Here is a 12,071-nt window from a genome sequence, read left to right on the forward strand (position 1 = left end):
TAGCACTCAATAAATATTTGAAGAATTAACCAAGGATAATTAAATAAATGAATGGTATTTAATGTGAATCCCAATCACCTATGAATAGAGAAATCTAAGGAGAGAGAAAGCATTTTAAATTTTCAGTTGATATAATCTTGCATTCCCTGTCTGCCCTACTAAGTACTTCAAAGAAATGGATTATCTGAATGAAGTTAATGCATATCGAGAGACCCAATAGGAAGGTGGTTGAGATTCTCCTGTGGGCTAGGTTATCCCTAGAAGAGTTCCCTGTGGTAGTGATAACTGAGAGGGGTTCAAGATTCAGCAGAAGCTAGTTGTCCTCTCCTTGACTCTTCCAGGTCCAGTAAAAGCCAAGTCGTGACTGAGTGGCGACGTCCTTGGACCATCCCTCAGGTCTCTGAACTTCAAAGGCCACAGCAGGTTTCTGTGGGGCCTCAACAGGTTGGAAGAGGCACTCATCTATTAGAAGTTACGGGTAAATTCTCCAGCAGCGGTGTCAGCCAGGCTAAGCATCTTTGCAGCCAGTCCTCCCCGGGATATCCGATGCCACTTCTGGTGACACCCACAGTCCCTTCTCCCACCCCCTCTTCTACACTCCATTGACCATCCCTTGAGCTTCCCTGGCTCAGACAGAGTCTGCTGGTCTTGGAAGGTACCGGCTCAGGATGAAATCTGTCAGAGGGGTGGGCAACTTAGCCAGGGGGACAAAGACAAGTTTGGCATCCAGGCCAGGGTTGTAGCGGATGCGGGGACTCCGAGAAACAATGGCATGTTCCATGGTGTTGGTGACCTCGGAGATCTTCGGCTCTGCCAACTGCAACGAGTTATTTAACTTGTCAGTATCTGTTTAAGGATATGGGGAAAAATCAAAAGCTCCATCATTATTCATAAAAGACGGTTTCCTCTAAATTCCATCCAAGCACCTTTTCCATCTGATTCCTGATCTAACATTTCAAGTAGGTCTGTCAGGCCCTCCAGGGTGACCCTTATACTAACACCCCCTAAATAATCTTATTTATCTTCCTGCATTCAACAATTGGGCATTGAATTCTTACTAGTGCATTAGACTAGCAATGAAAAGACCTGTGCCTAATTCTGCCACTTATTAGTTTTGTGACCTTGAGCTTAAACCTTTCATTGGCTGTGAAATGGGGATAATAATACCTGGCATGGAGAATAATTAAGATGATTTGTAGCAGGGTAGTCAGTGAGGGAAGTCAGGACAGAAAACCTGTGCATATAAGCACATAGAAAAATTGGAAGGAAATAAATTAAAATGTTGCCTGCCTGGTGAGATTCCCAGTTACATAGATTTTTTCTTCTATGTACTTTCCTAGAGTCCCCAATTTTGTACAATAGCATGCAGGAAAAAAATGTTATTGAATAATAGTCATAAATTATTATTATTATTATTATTGTAGGATTTAGATGCGCTAAGGCACAGGCGGCACCTGGTAAAGCACTAACAGCTGTGAGGGGTCATTCGGTTGGTGTTGTGCTCAGGTGTGGAGATTGGTCCAGGGCGCCAGCCTAAATAGGAGATGGGGTGGAGCCCCACCTGCACCCTGCCCCAGGGTTTTGGGACAGGGGCAGGTTGGAGGGATTCATGAGAGTTCCAAGGACTCCTGGAGGAAGTGGTGCCTGAAAGTCAGATTTCCAGGATGCAGGATTAAAACTTGAAAATAAGGAAAGAGCAAAAGCTGCGTGTGGAGGATTTTCCAGGCAGACAGGGAATTCACTGACACAATAGAGAAGCTCTCAAGACCTCTGGCATGGTTACTGGAGGGGGACTTTTTTTTTAAAGGCAGTACTAGAGATTGAACCCGGGACCTCTGTATGAGGGAAGCAGGTGCTCAACCACTGAGTTACCCTGCTCCCCCCCCCGGGGGAGGGGCATTGCTCAAGTGCCCTTCAGCCCTGGCCCCGAGGAACTCCCTTTCTGTTTCTTGAAGAGAAAACTGCTATGGTGGAAAAGCCAAACTACATGTTAAAACAAAAGAAAAAAATTAAAAGCAATCAAAAATAAAAAGCAAAACATAAAACAAAACAAAAACTACATTTTGGAGTCCTAAAAAGACTGCTATCATGAAAGCCAGACTGTCTAGACAGCAATAATATCTTAGGAAGCCAACACCCTGTCCTTCAACCTTGGCCCTGACACAGAGACAACTGCCAGCAGGTCTGATAGCTGAAAAATGTGCTTATTAAATATTAATTTTCTGGGAAGCGGATGTGGATCAACTGATAGTGTGTCCGCCTACCACATGGGAGGTCCAGGGTTAGAACTCAGGGCCTCCTGGCCTATGTGATGAGCTGGCCCATGTGCAGTGCTGCTGCGCGCAAGGAGTGCCGTGCCATGCAGGGGTGTTCCCTGCGTAGGGGAGCCCCATGCGCAAGGAGTGTACCCTGTAAGGAGAGTTGCCCAGCACAAAAAAAGCGAAGCCTGCCCAGGAGTGGCGCCACACACACGGAGAGCTGATGCAGCAAGATGACACAACGAAAAAAGAGACACAGATTCCCTGTCCCGCCGAGAATGCAAGTGGACACAGAAGAACACACAGTGAATGGACACAAGAGAGCAGACAACAGAGGGTGTGGAGGAAGGGGAGAGAAAGAAACAAAATAAATCTTTAAAATAAAAAATAAAATAAATAAAAATAAATTTAAAAAATTTTTTCAATTAATTTTCTTAAGCATCTCTGAAAAATTCAAATACCTTTCCCAGATCTAGTTGAACTGGTTTTCATTTAACCTAATCTTAGTAGTTTATTCTCTGTTCTTAGTTCCCAGAAGGACAATAAACAGAACTTCCGATTAATAGTTCTACTCCCAGGGTAGTCAGGAATAAGATAACATCTCAGCAAAATCACAGAATGGTGCCAGGAGCACCTTAGAGCCCAGGAGATCTGGAACTTCCCTGGGATAAAAGGCTATGAACGGGGACATCAAACAGGAGTTTTGCGTACAGAGATAACACAGGAGACCCTGTGAAAAATTCCCAATGCATCACTCAGTCATCACTTGATCCTAAACTGCTAATTCCCCAATAAAAATCACCCCAGCCCCCCTTCTCACTTGGAAATGGTTTTAGGGAAGATTCCCCCAGTTCCTTGCTTGTGTACTGGCAATAAATCACCTTCTCACTGAGAGAAATGTTTCTCCTTTGTAGCACCGTGTCAGGTGGACCTTTCTGTTGGAAATGGTCATGCTTACCCTAAGAGGCCACAGCAGGGAGAAAAGTCCCAGATGATGAAGGTCTTTAGGACTTTTCTTCTCCTCACAAAATTCTAATATGTCCAAAACTAAACAATTACTTTTCTCCCAGGGATATTTCTCCCTGAGTCTCCCATAAATCAACACCTGAAAGATACTGTCGTCCTCCAGGTTCCTCAAGCCGTAAGCCTGGCACCATCCTTGGTGTCTCCCTGTCCCTCGCCCCCAGGCCCAGCAGGTCTAAGGTACACCTGGAGTCCATCGACCTGTCTGAAACCCTCCACCTTCCTGTCTAAAATCACCTTCCCGTAGAGCCTGGAATACAGCAGCAGCCAGAGTAGCCTTTGCCAATCACAAATCAGTTCAGATCCTTAACTCTCATTTCACTTGGACCTCTCCAACTTAGCCCTGCCCATTCTGCTCCCCCACGCTGCTGCTGGGGCCCTCCAGCTTCTGGAAAGTTCCTCAGAAGAATTCCCTGCCTCAGGCCTGCCTGCCATTGTCCTCTCTCCTGAGAAAACTTCCCTGCCCCTTCCACCCTCTTTCCACTTTCTAGCTACCTAACTCTTATTTTCCCCCAAAATCAACTCCGCAGTCCCTCCCAGCGCCTGGTGCAAGGCAGGCGCTCGTCGAATATGCATTAAATGAATAAACGCCGTCCACCTTTCAGTGGCTTTCACTTGGTCGATGTACAGTCTGATGTCCCAGAGAGCACGTTGCGGAGATAAACCCCCCTGGACAGTTAAATACTTGCCATGGATTGATCACATGATTCCACTGAGCCCATCCAGAGTTTCTGGGTGTATTTCAAAGCCTCATCACTTCGGATTTTGGATAATTGACACCTAAGGATCTCTGTTTGCAATATAAGAACTTACAGCTTATAGGCCTCGGTGTGACGGGGAGAAGGAGGCCACACTGTCTAAGGCAGGATGAAAATACCAGCAACCTTTTAACAGGCCAGGTGCTGTTCTAAGTACTTCACATATAGTAACTCATTTAATTCTCACAACCCATTTCAGATGAGCGGTTAAGTAATTTGCCCAAAGCAAGCAGGCACATGGAAATTTGCATTCCAATTCCAGAATCTAAGAGTTTAACTGTGACAGTAAATTCCTGCTCAGAAATGTTCATGGGAGCCATGTAAAACAGGAAATAGTGTCCATATAAGCTGGGGGTCGGGGAAATTTGTAAGCAGGCTGCCGAGGTCCAGAGGGAGCAGGAACAGGGCTGAGGACACAGCCGCTTCACCCTGGCCGTGTGGAAACCTCCTGAGCCAGCAAAGTGCCAGGGCCATGCTTGGGGCGGGCAGCCCAGTGATAAAGAGGCAATGGGAGGGAAGCGGGCTTGGCCCAGTGGTTAGGGCGTCCGTCTACCACATGGGAGGTCCGCAGTTCAAACCCCGGGCCTCCTTCACCTGTGTGGAGCTGGCCCATGAGCAGTGCTGATGTGTGCAAGGAGTGCCCTGCTCTGCAGGGGTCACTCCCAATAGCGGAGCCCCACACGCAAGGAGTGCGCCCTGTAAGGAGAGCCGCCCAGCGCCAAAGAAAGTGCAGCCTGCCCAGGAATGGCGCCACACACACGGAGAGCTGATGCAGCAAGATGACACAACAAAAAGAGACACGGATTCCCGTGCCGCTGACAACAGCAGGAGCAGACAAAGAAGAATACACAGCAAATAGACACAGAGAGCAGACAACTGGGGGGGGGGGGGAGAGAGAAATAAAATAAATCTTTAAAAAAAAAAAAAAGAGGCAATGGGAGAAGGGAGACGCCCGCCAGCGTGGCTCGTGCAGGCTGAAGTATGCACCCCGACGGAAAACATGTTCTCAGGCCTCGCTCTTTGTGCAGGTGAGAACATTGGCCAATAGGCCCTTTAGACAGCGTTCTTTCTTGTTAAGGCGTGGCCCGGCTGACTCGGGGTGGGTCTTGGTCGTGTTACAGGGGGCCTCAGCTGGAGAAGAAGCACAAGCCAGGGCCCCACAGGAGCCAGAAGCCGGAACTCAGTGGAAAGCGGAAGGACAGACAGGGAAAGGGGTCACCACACGCAGGGAGGCAGAGGGGCAAGGCAAGGTGCCCCAGCCACAGTCTTGCCACTGCCTTGATTTGGACTTCTGGCTGCTGGAACCCTGAGCCAGTACATGATTGTTGTTCCAGCCTAACCAGCTTGTGGTATTTGTGATAGCAGCTCAGGCAAACTGAGAGAGTGGTGCTGGCTAATTGTGCCAGAGCCAGTTTCTGTTGGCAGGTCAGAGGTGGCCCTGCACAAGGGCAGCTACGGGGGTGGCTCTGAGGGGCTGCTTTCCCGCTAGGCACTTGGAGCTGGAGAAATGGAGGATGAATTGCGGCTCATCCTCTTCTGAAACCAGCTAGCTCAGCTTCTAGATCAGATGTTCCCTAGTGAGTATGGGGCCTTCTAGAAGTCAGGGCAGTCTTCTTCCCTCTCCCAGGAGGTGCACCAGCAGGAGTGTGGGCCAATTCCAACTCTACTGCACCTTCAGGCCACCCACTCCTCAAATGCTTTTCATCCATTCCCCCAAACCAAAAGAACTGCATGCAATTCTTTTTGTTTTTTGTTTTTTTTTGAGGGGTGGGAGAGATAGTAAACAGTATGAAACACCTTCTAAAACACCCTCTAAAAATACATGAGGATCATAGGAAACCCTCAGCTCAAGGAGAGAGAGGGAGCTGCCTGGAGATCTTCCCTTTAAAATTCCTATGTGCTCTTTGCCTCTTTATTATACTCCTAATGTGTGCAAGACTCTTCACAGGTATTGATCCTCATTGGAACCCTGTGAGGCAGGCACTAGCCTTCGCTCGGTTTTATGGAGGCACAGGGCAAGGTGCCCAAAGCCTCCCTGTGCAAGTGGCAGAACCAGGCTTCGACCCCTGGCCGTCCGGCTCCAGTGGCCATGCACGTGGTCACTTGTCTATGTTCATCTCAGCGTGTTTTCACCTGCATGATGATATGGGCGGTATCCCTGCCCCTGGCCTGACAGCTATGGTTCTGCCACTCCTAGCAGTTGCCCACTTGGTGGCTATTCTCAAACCCCAGCTGTATGGCATCAGGCCCTTAACTCTCTGAGACTCCATCTCATCATCTGCAAAATGATGGTGGGTTAGTGAGTCCAAAAACCTCCCCATCCCTCTCAAGACCCCTCTCCCAGCTGGGGAACTTACAGATGCGGAAGTACTCTTCTCCATAACTCTCCCGGGTTTCCTGAGGCAGCCGCTCCCACAGCTTTCGCATGCGCGCCTCTATGTTCTGCCTGCCCAGAATGGACGTTCGATAGACTCCTGGCTCAATGATGATGACCTTCACCCCAAAATAGTGGAGCTCACGCCTGGGAAAGAAGAGTCGGAATCATTCTGGGACTCCAAGATGAAAGAGGGTCATCAGAGAGTGCCCTCTGACACCTCGGGAGGGGCCTGTCTCCCCAGGAGCCAGGAGATGCTCCCCCACTCCCCAGCCCAGCCCAGCATTGCCTTCAGGAAAATAAGCCCTTCCTCAGGGCCTCAGCCCTTCCCAAACCCGACCCAGCAGCCACTGGACAATTTGTACAAGGCAAATCCAGCCGGGAGGAAGTTACCTAGGTCCAGGCCTCACCTTCTGACAGCTTCCTCCCACTCCCAGCACCCACGGTAGAGGCAGAAGTGAAGGGATATGTGCAAGGCCTGGGCCTCCCAATGGGCACTTCCACCCCCAGCCCTCCCTGTCTGTTTGGGGTCTCTCCTTCCTCCTCTCACAGGGTTTTTGCTCAATCTGGGATGGCTCAAGAAAGGCAGACCGGATGGCCTCCCATTGCTGCCCCAACTCTTCTTCTCATTCCTTCTTCTCTCGGTCCTGGGGAAGGCCCTGCCCCCTGCTATTGTTTTAGTTTTTTCCTCAAGAACTCCTGTGGCAGTTTGATATTGTTCATGAATTCCAAAAACAGATATTGGATTATGTTTGTAAACTGGTCCATCCCTCTGAGCATATTAGATTATATTGGATTCAGAGGTTTCACTTTTACTTGGTTAAATAATGATTGGGGCTTTGATTGGGCCATGTCAGTAGGACGTTGAGTCCCTGCTCCCTTGGTGGGCAGAGACTCACAGAGAACTACACAGCAAAGCAGACGTGTTGCTTGAATTTTTAATGCTGGAGTTTTAAGCTAGAGCCCAGGAAGTAAGCACACAGAGGAGCAGAGCAGCTGAGCCCAGAAAGAATCAAGCGCTGGAGAGAAAGAGCCAGTCGCCTGATAGTCTACAGCTGGCCTAGTGGAGAGAGCAGGACAGCTGAGCCCAAAGTGAAACAAGCCCTGGGAAGAGAAGAATCTAGGAAGCCTGAACTCTGGGCTGATATTGGTGGCCATCTTGCCCCAACACGTGGCAACAGACTTTGGTGAGGGAAGTAACTTAAATGCTTCATGGCCTGGTAACTGTAAGCTTCTACCCCAAATAAGTACCCTATATAAAACAATAGAGTTCTGGTATTTTGCATCAGCACCCCTTTGGCTAATACAACCCCCCTACCCCCATGCTGTCACCCCCAGCCCTCTCTTCCTGAGGTGGGACCCCCAGAGTGGTTTGGCACTAGGACCCAGTCACCTGATGCTGTCAGAGAAGGCCTCGACTCCAAACTTGGAGACGCAGTAGCCACCACCGATGAGAGCCACACGACCCCCAGAGCTGGACATGTTGACAATCCTGCCCCGGGCTTTCTTGATCATGGGCAGCATGTGGAGGGTCACTTCAATCAGTCCCACCAGGTTCACATTGATCACCTTCACAAAGTCCTCCTTGGTCAGCCACTCGTTGGGACCACTGGGCACGCCCACACCAGCATTGTTCACTAGGGCCCAGAGGCCTGGGTGAGATGGAGGGAGAGAGAACCATGGGAAAGATCAGCAGCGTCGGTGGGAAAGTATCAGAGTCCACCATCCACCAGCTCAGGCTGCCAAGGACGGTTGAGCAGGAGCCCAAGACACGAGACAGGCCAGCTTGGGGAGGGCAGGATGGGGAGTTTTGACAGCCCAGAGGATGATGTTTAATTAATTTGTCCAGGAGGGGAAACTTTTTCTGATTCGCATAAAGTGAATTGGGACCTTATATCAGCTACAATCCAGGCTTAAGCTAATAGCACCTGAATTATTAGCTCTGGGATAAAAGACATTTTCATACCAATGAATTAATGTTTGAATTCCTTCCATGCTTCCCTCTATATATTCGCCTAAGCATAAGGAGACAACTCCATTTCACTTTTTACCCAAATCAATTCTTTCATTCATTTATCCAGTTACGCATTAATTCATTCACACATCTACTTTGTGCCAATTATAGGAGATGGTGCTAGAGACATATAACAAACAAGACAGGGACTCATCCCTTCAGGAGCTCACGAATCTGAGAGGAAATGAATAATGCTTATAAACATCTAAAAATGATTAAATAAAAATAATTGGGGAGCAGATATGGCTTAAGCAGTTGAGCACCCACCTCCCAGATGGGAGGTTCCAGGTTTGGTGCCCTCTAAAACAAACAAACAAAAAAACAGCTCAAGGGAGTAAATGTAAATCTGTGCTTGATTGCTGGCCTCCTACACACTGGGTCCCGGGTTCAATCTCCTGTTCTGGTACCTCAGCAAAAAAAAAAAAAATTACAGAAAAATACGATAAGGGCTATCTATGAGATATTTAAGTTGAGTTGGTATAAACAGAGGGAAATGTTGCTAAGTATTGCCATTTGATCCTACAATGGCCCAGGGTTGAAGAGCCCCACGTTCTAGTTTCAGTCCTACCTCCAACAAAGTCACTTCTCTCTGGGCCTGAGTTTTTTCATCTGGCTGGACTAGAAGAGTTGTTTCTGACTTGTGTTTTGTAAGCCAGAGGAGGGCTTTCCAGGCAGAACCCCAGAACCTGCTAGGGGAGGGAGATTCAGGAGGCGCTCTACTTTCATTTGTTTTGCATGTTGAGCTTCCAAGTAAAATTCCCTTTGGTGGGGGGCAGTTGGGAGCTTTGCTGCTGAAAGCATGTTGGAACAAGCTCCAAGGGCCTGTTCCAGCTCTTTCATTCAAGAATCCCATCAGCCCCACTGCCTTGGCTTCTTCTCTTTCCCACACTCCTTCTCTCCTTGACCCTACTTCCCCTTCAACCACCCCACCTTGGCCTCTGCAGCCTCCAGTTATCCGATGGGAACACTTCCCACACTCTCCTAAGGGCAGGTCTGGATGCAGACATCAACCCAGGTTTGTTTCATGCTCTAGATCTGGGGTGCTCACACAAGCCATGCTCCCATCCTATCTTCCTGCTTTCCTCCAGTTAGAGAGATCCCAGAAGACCAAACAGCTGTCAGGACTCAGAATCATCCTAGTTATTGGGGACTCTCTGATTTTTACAGAGGAGAAAATGAGCCTCCAAAGATCTAAAGACCATATACAGTGGAGCGGGTGGAACTTAGTGGTTGAGCACGTGCTTCACATATATGAGGTCCTGGGTTCAATCCCCCTTACCTCCTTAAAAAAAAAGACTACAGATAAACCGGAGAGGGACACACACTCACTGCTACCTCCAATCATCCCTGGTAAACTGCTCTAGTGGAGGATGTCGTACCTTCTGTGGAAACAGGATGACCTTACTTTTCTCTGTAAAGAGCAACTGAAGAATTGTCCAAGCTGTGCTAACAGTGCTAAGGTTGTGCCAGCTGGACAATTCAGCAACTCTCAGGGGCAACAAGAAAGCATGTGAGAAACTTCTCCACCCACCCAGCCCCCAGTGCTACTTTGACAGAATATGTCTCCTCAAAGATGTTCACATTCCAATCCTGGAACGATGGCTATGTTAGATTACATGGCAAAGGAGACTTAAGATTGCAGCTGGAACTAAATTTGCTAATGGGGAGATTATCCTGGCTAGCCCCTGGGGCCAAATATAATCAAAAGGGGTGGAAGAGGGAGACACACACACAGAGCAATGGCCTTATGAAAAGGATTTCGGCCAAGCTTGCTGGATTTGTAGATGAAGGAATGGTGCGATGTGTCCAGGAATGAGAGTGGACTTTAGAAACTGGAAAAGGCGGGGAAATAGTCTCCCCTAGAAACTCTGAAAGGAACGCAGTCTTGCCAACAACTTTTCTTTAGCCCGAGATCCATTTCGAGCTTTTGACCTCCAGAACTGAAAGGTAATAAATCTGTACTGGTTTTGACCACTACATTTGTAGTAATTTGTTATAGCAGCCATAGGAAACTAATACACCCAGTGAATCGTTAGTGCAAAGGCTCAGGCTAAATGTCAGGAGTCCAGTTAGACTCCCAACATTTGAAGAATGAGACTGACCCTTGCTGAGTTATTCACTAATTAATTCATTCAACAAATATTTTTTTAATATTAGTACAGTGCTAGGCACTGCACTAAGGATACAGCATCACATTAAAGAGACTAAAAGCCCTGCCTCTATGAAGTTTCATGCTAACAAAGGAAACAGACAATAAATAAATAAAATATATTGTATATTGGGCAGTGAGAGGAGCTAAGAAGAGCAAAGCAGGGAGTAACTGGGCACTGTGGCTCTGCTGCCCCACCAGTCCACCTGTGGGCAAGGACCCCCAGAACACTTCCTTTAGGAGAGAGGACTCTCCCAGGCTACTGCTTCTGCAGCAGCGCCAGCCTGCTCGTCCTGCGCCCCACCAACGCCCTGTGTGCCGGAAGTTCCGGAGCCTGTCTCCAGGCTGTCCTGGTTCAATCCCAGCCCACAGCCTCCTTTCCCAATAGGAGCAGCTAGTCTGACTCAAACCGGTATTGACGGTCCTGAAGGGAAGAAAACAGATCTCCCTCTCCCCTGTCTTCCTGCCTGCCACAAAGAGATCAAATGCCCCACTCAAAGAATCCCACCTCAGGTCCCCTTTGCCCTCCCCCAGCCCTCCTCCCTCAGCCTATGTGCTCATAGGCGCTGATGATTAGGGCTACTGAAGCCCAGAGAGGCACATCCATCTTTAGAGAACACATCTTCCCTCCCCTACCTTCTCTCACGGTCCCTCTCCCCATCCCTCGGAGTTTCTGGGAAATCACCCCTTTGTATGAACAGGCCAAACCATGCAAGGATTTCCAGTCAGACTCAGCCAGAGCCCCAGCCACTTGCCCTACCCTGCCTCCCCCTCCTCATCTGAACAACAGGGTCCCTGATGCTGCAGGTGCCCGTGCGAGAGAGAGAGATGGATAAACCGAGAAAGCCAAAGAACGCCATTCGCCCCACCTTGCTCGCCTACTTGGGCCCTCACCCACTGGGCCGCAGCCTTGATGCTCTCGGTCTTGGTGACATCCAGCAGGATGGTCTGCAGCCTGTAGGAGGTCTCCTGCTGGAGCTTCTGGGCCCCCTCCTCAGTGAGGCAAGCAGCCAACACCCGCATGCCCCGATCCACCAGCTGCCGAGCCAGCAGGTTCCCGAAGCCCGAGTCACAGCCAGTGATGAAGACATACTTCTCTGAGAGGTTGCGGACCACGTTGCAGTTCTTGAACCAGCGATACATAAAGGGCAAGTCCATGAGAGTCGCCATGGGCAGTGGGGGTAGTGATGGCCGAGAAGGCCTGGGAGACAGCGGGTCGTCCGAGCTCCAGCTGGCAGTATGCTGGTGCCCGCTGGGAAGAAGAGCTCTTAGCCCCTCCTTCCCACTGCTTACAGTACTACGGGGCCCCTGGGTGAGCCAGTCTGTAAAATTTATAGGTGGAGGCATCAGCACGCCAATTAGCCCAGGCACAAGAAATTCAAGTCCAACCTGAAGTCTTGTCACCTCCGACAGCCACGGTGGCTGCCTCCCTCTCTCTCCCAGCCCTGGTGGCTGAAGCTGGCAAGGACAGGAGAGGCCCTAATAGCAACGTTGG

The 12,071-nt window shown here is 49.3% G+C and overlaps 1 protein-coding gene across 1 annotated transcript; it reads right to left on the bottom strand.

Moving 5' to 3' along the window:
* Window positions 1-628: 628 nt before the first annotated feature.
* SDR9C7 (short chain dehydrogenase/reductase family 9C member 7) lies at window positions 629-11,746 on the bottom strand. Its single transcript, XM_004466151.1, has 4 exons — window positions 11,446-11,746; window positions 7,807-8,065; window positions 6,397-6,560; window positions 629-846 (listed from the first exon to the last, which is right to left on the bottom strand). Exons 1-4 carry the CDS (start codon window positions 11,744-11,746, stop codon window positions 629-631), a joined length of 942 nt encoding a protein of 313 aa, XP_004466208.1.
* Window positions 11,747-12,071: the final 325 nt, after the last annotated feature.

This window comes from Dasypus novemcinctus, chromosome 12 (genome assembly GCF_030445035.2).
Source record: "Dasypus novemcinctus isolate mDasNov1 chromosome 12, mDasNov1.1.hap2, whole genome shotgun sequence".
Classification (NCBI taxonomy): Eukaryota; Metazoa; Chordata; class Mammalia; order Cingulata; family Dasypodidae; genus Dasypus; species Dasypus novemcinctus.

Bases quoted from the DNA above. Each gene is read 5' to 3' on its own strand.
- SDR9C7 (XM_004466151.1), bottom strand. From the start codon at position 11,746: ATGGCGACTCTCATGGACTTGCCCTTTATGTATCGCTGGTTCAAGAAC. The intron at 6,561-7,806 runs GTGACTGGGTCC...CTTCTTTCCCAG, and splicing joins GCCTTCTCTGACAGCATCAG to GCGTGAGCTCCACTATTTTG. The intron at 847-6,396 runs GTAAGTTCCCCA...ATCCTTAAACAG, and splicing joins AGAAGAGTACTTCCGCATCT to ATACTGACAAGTTAAATAAC.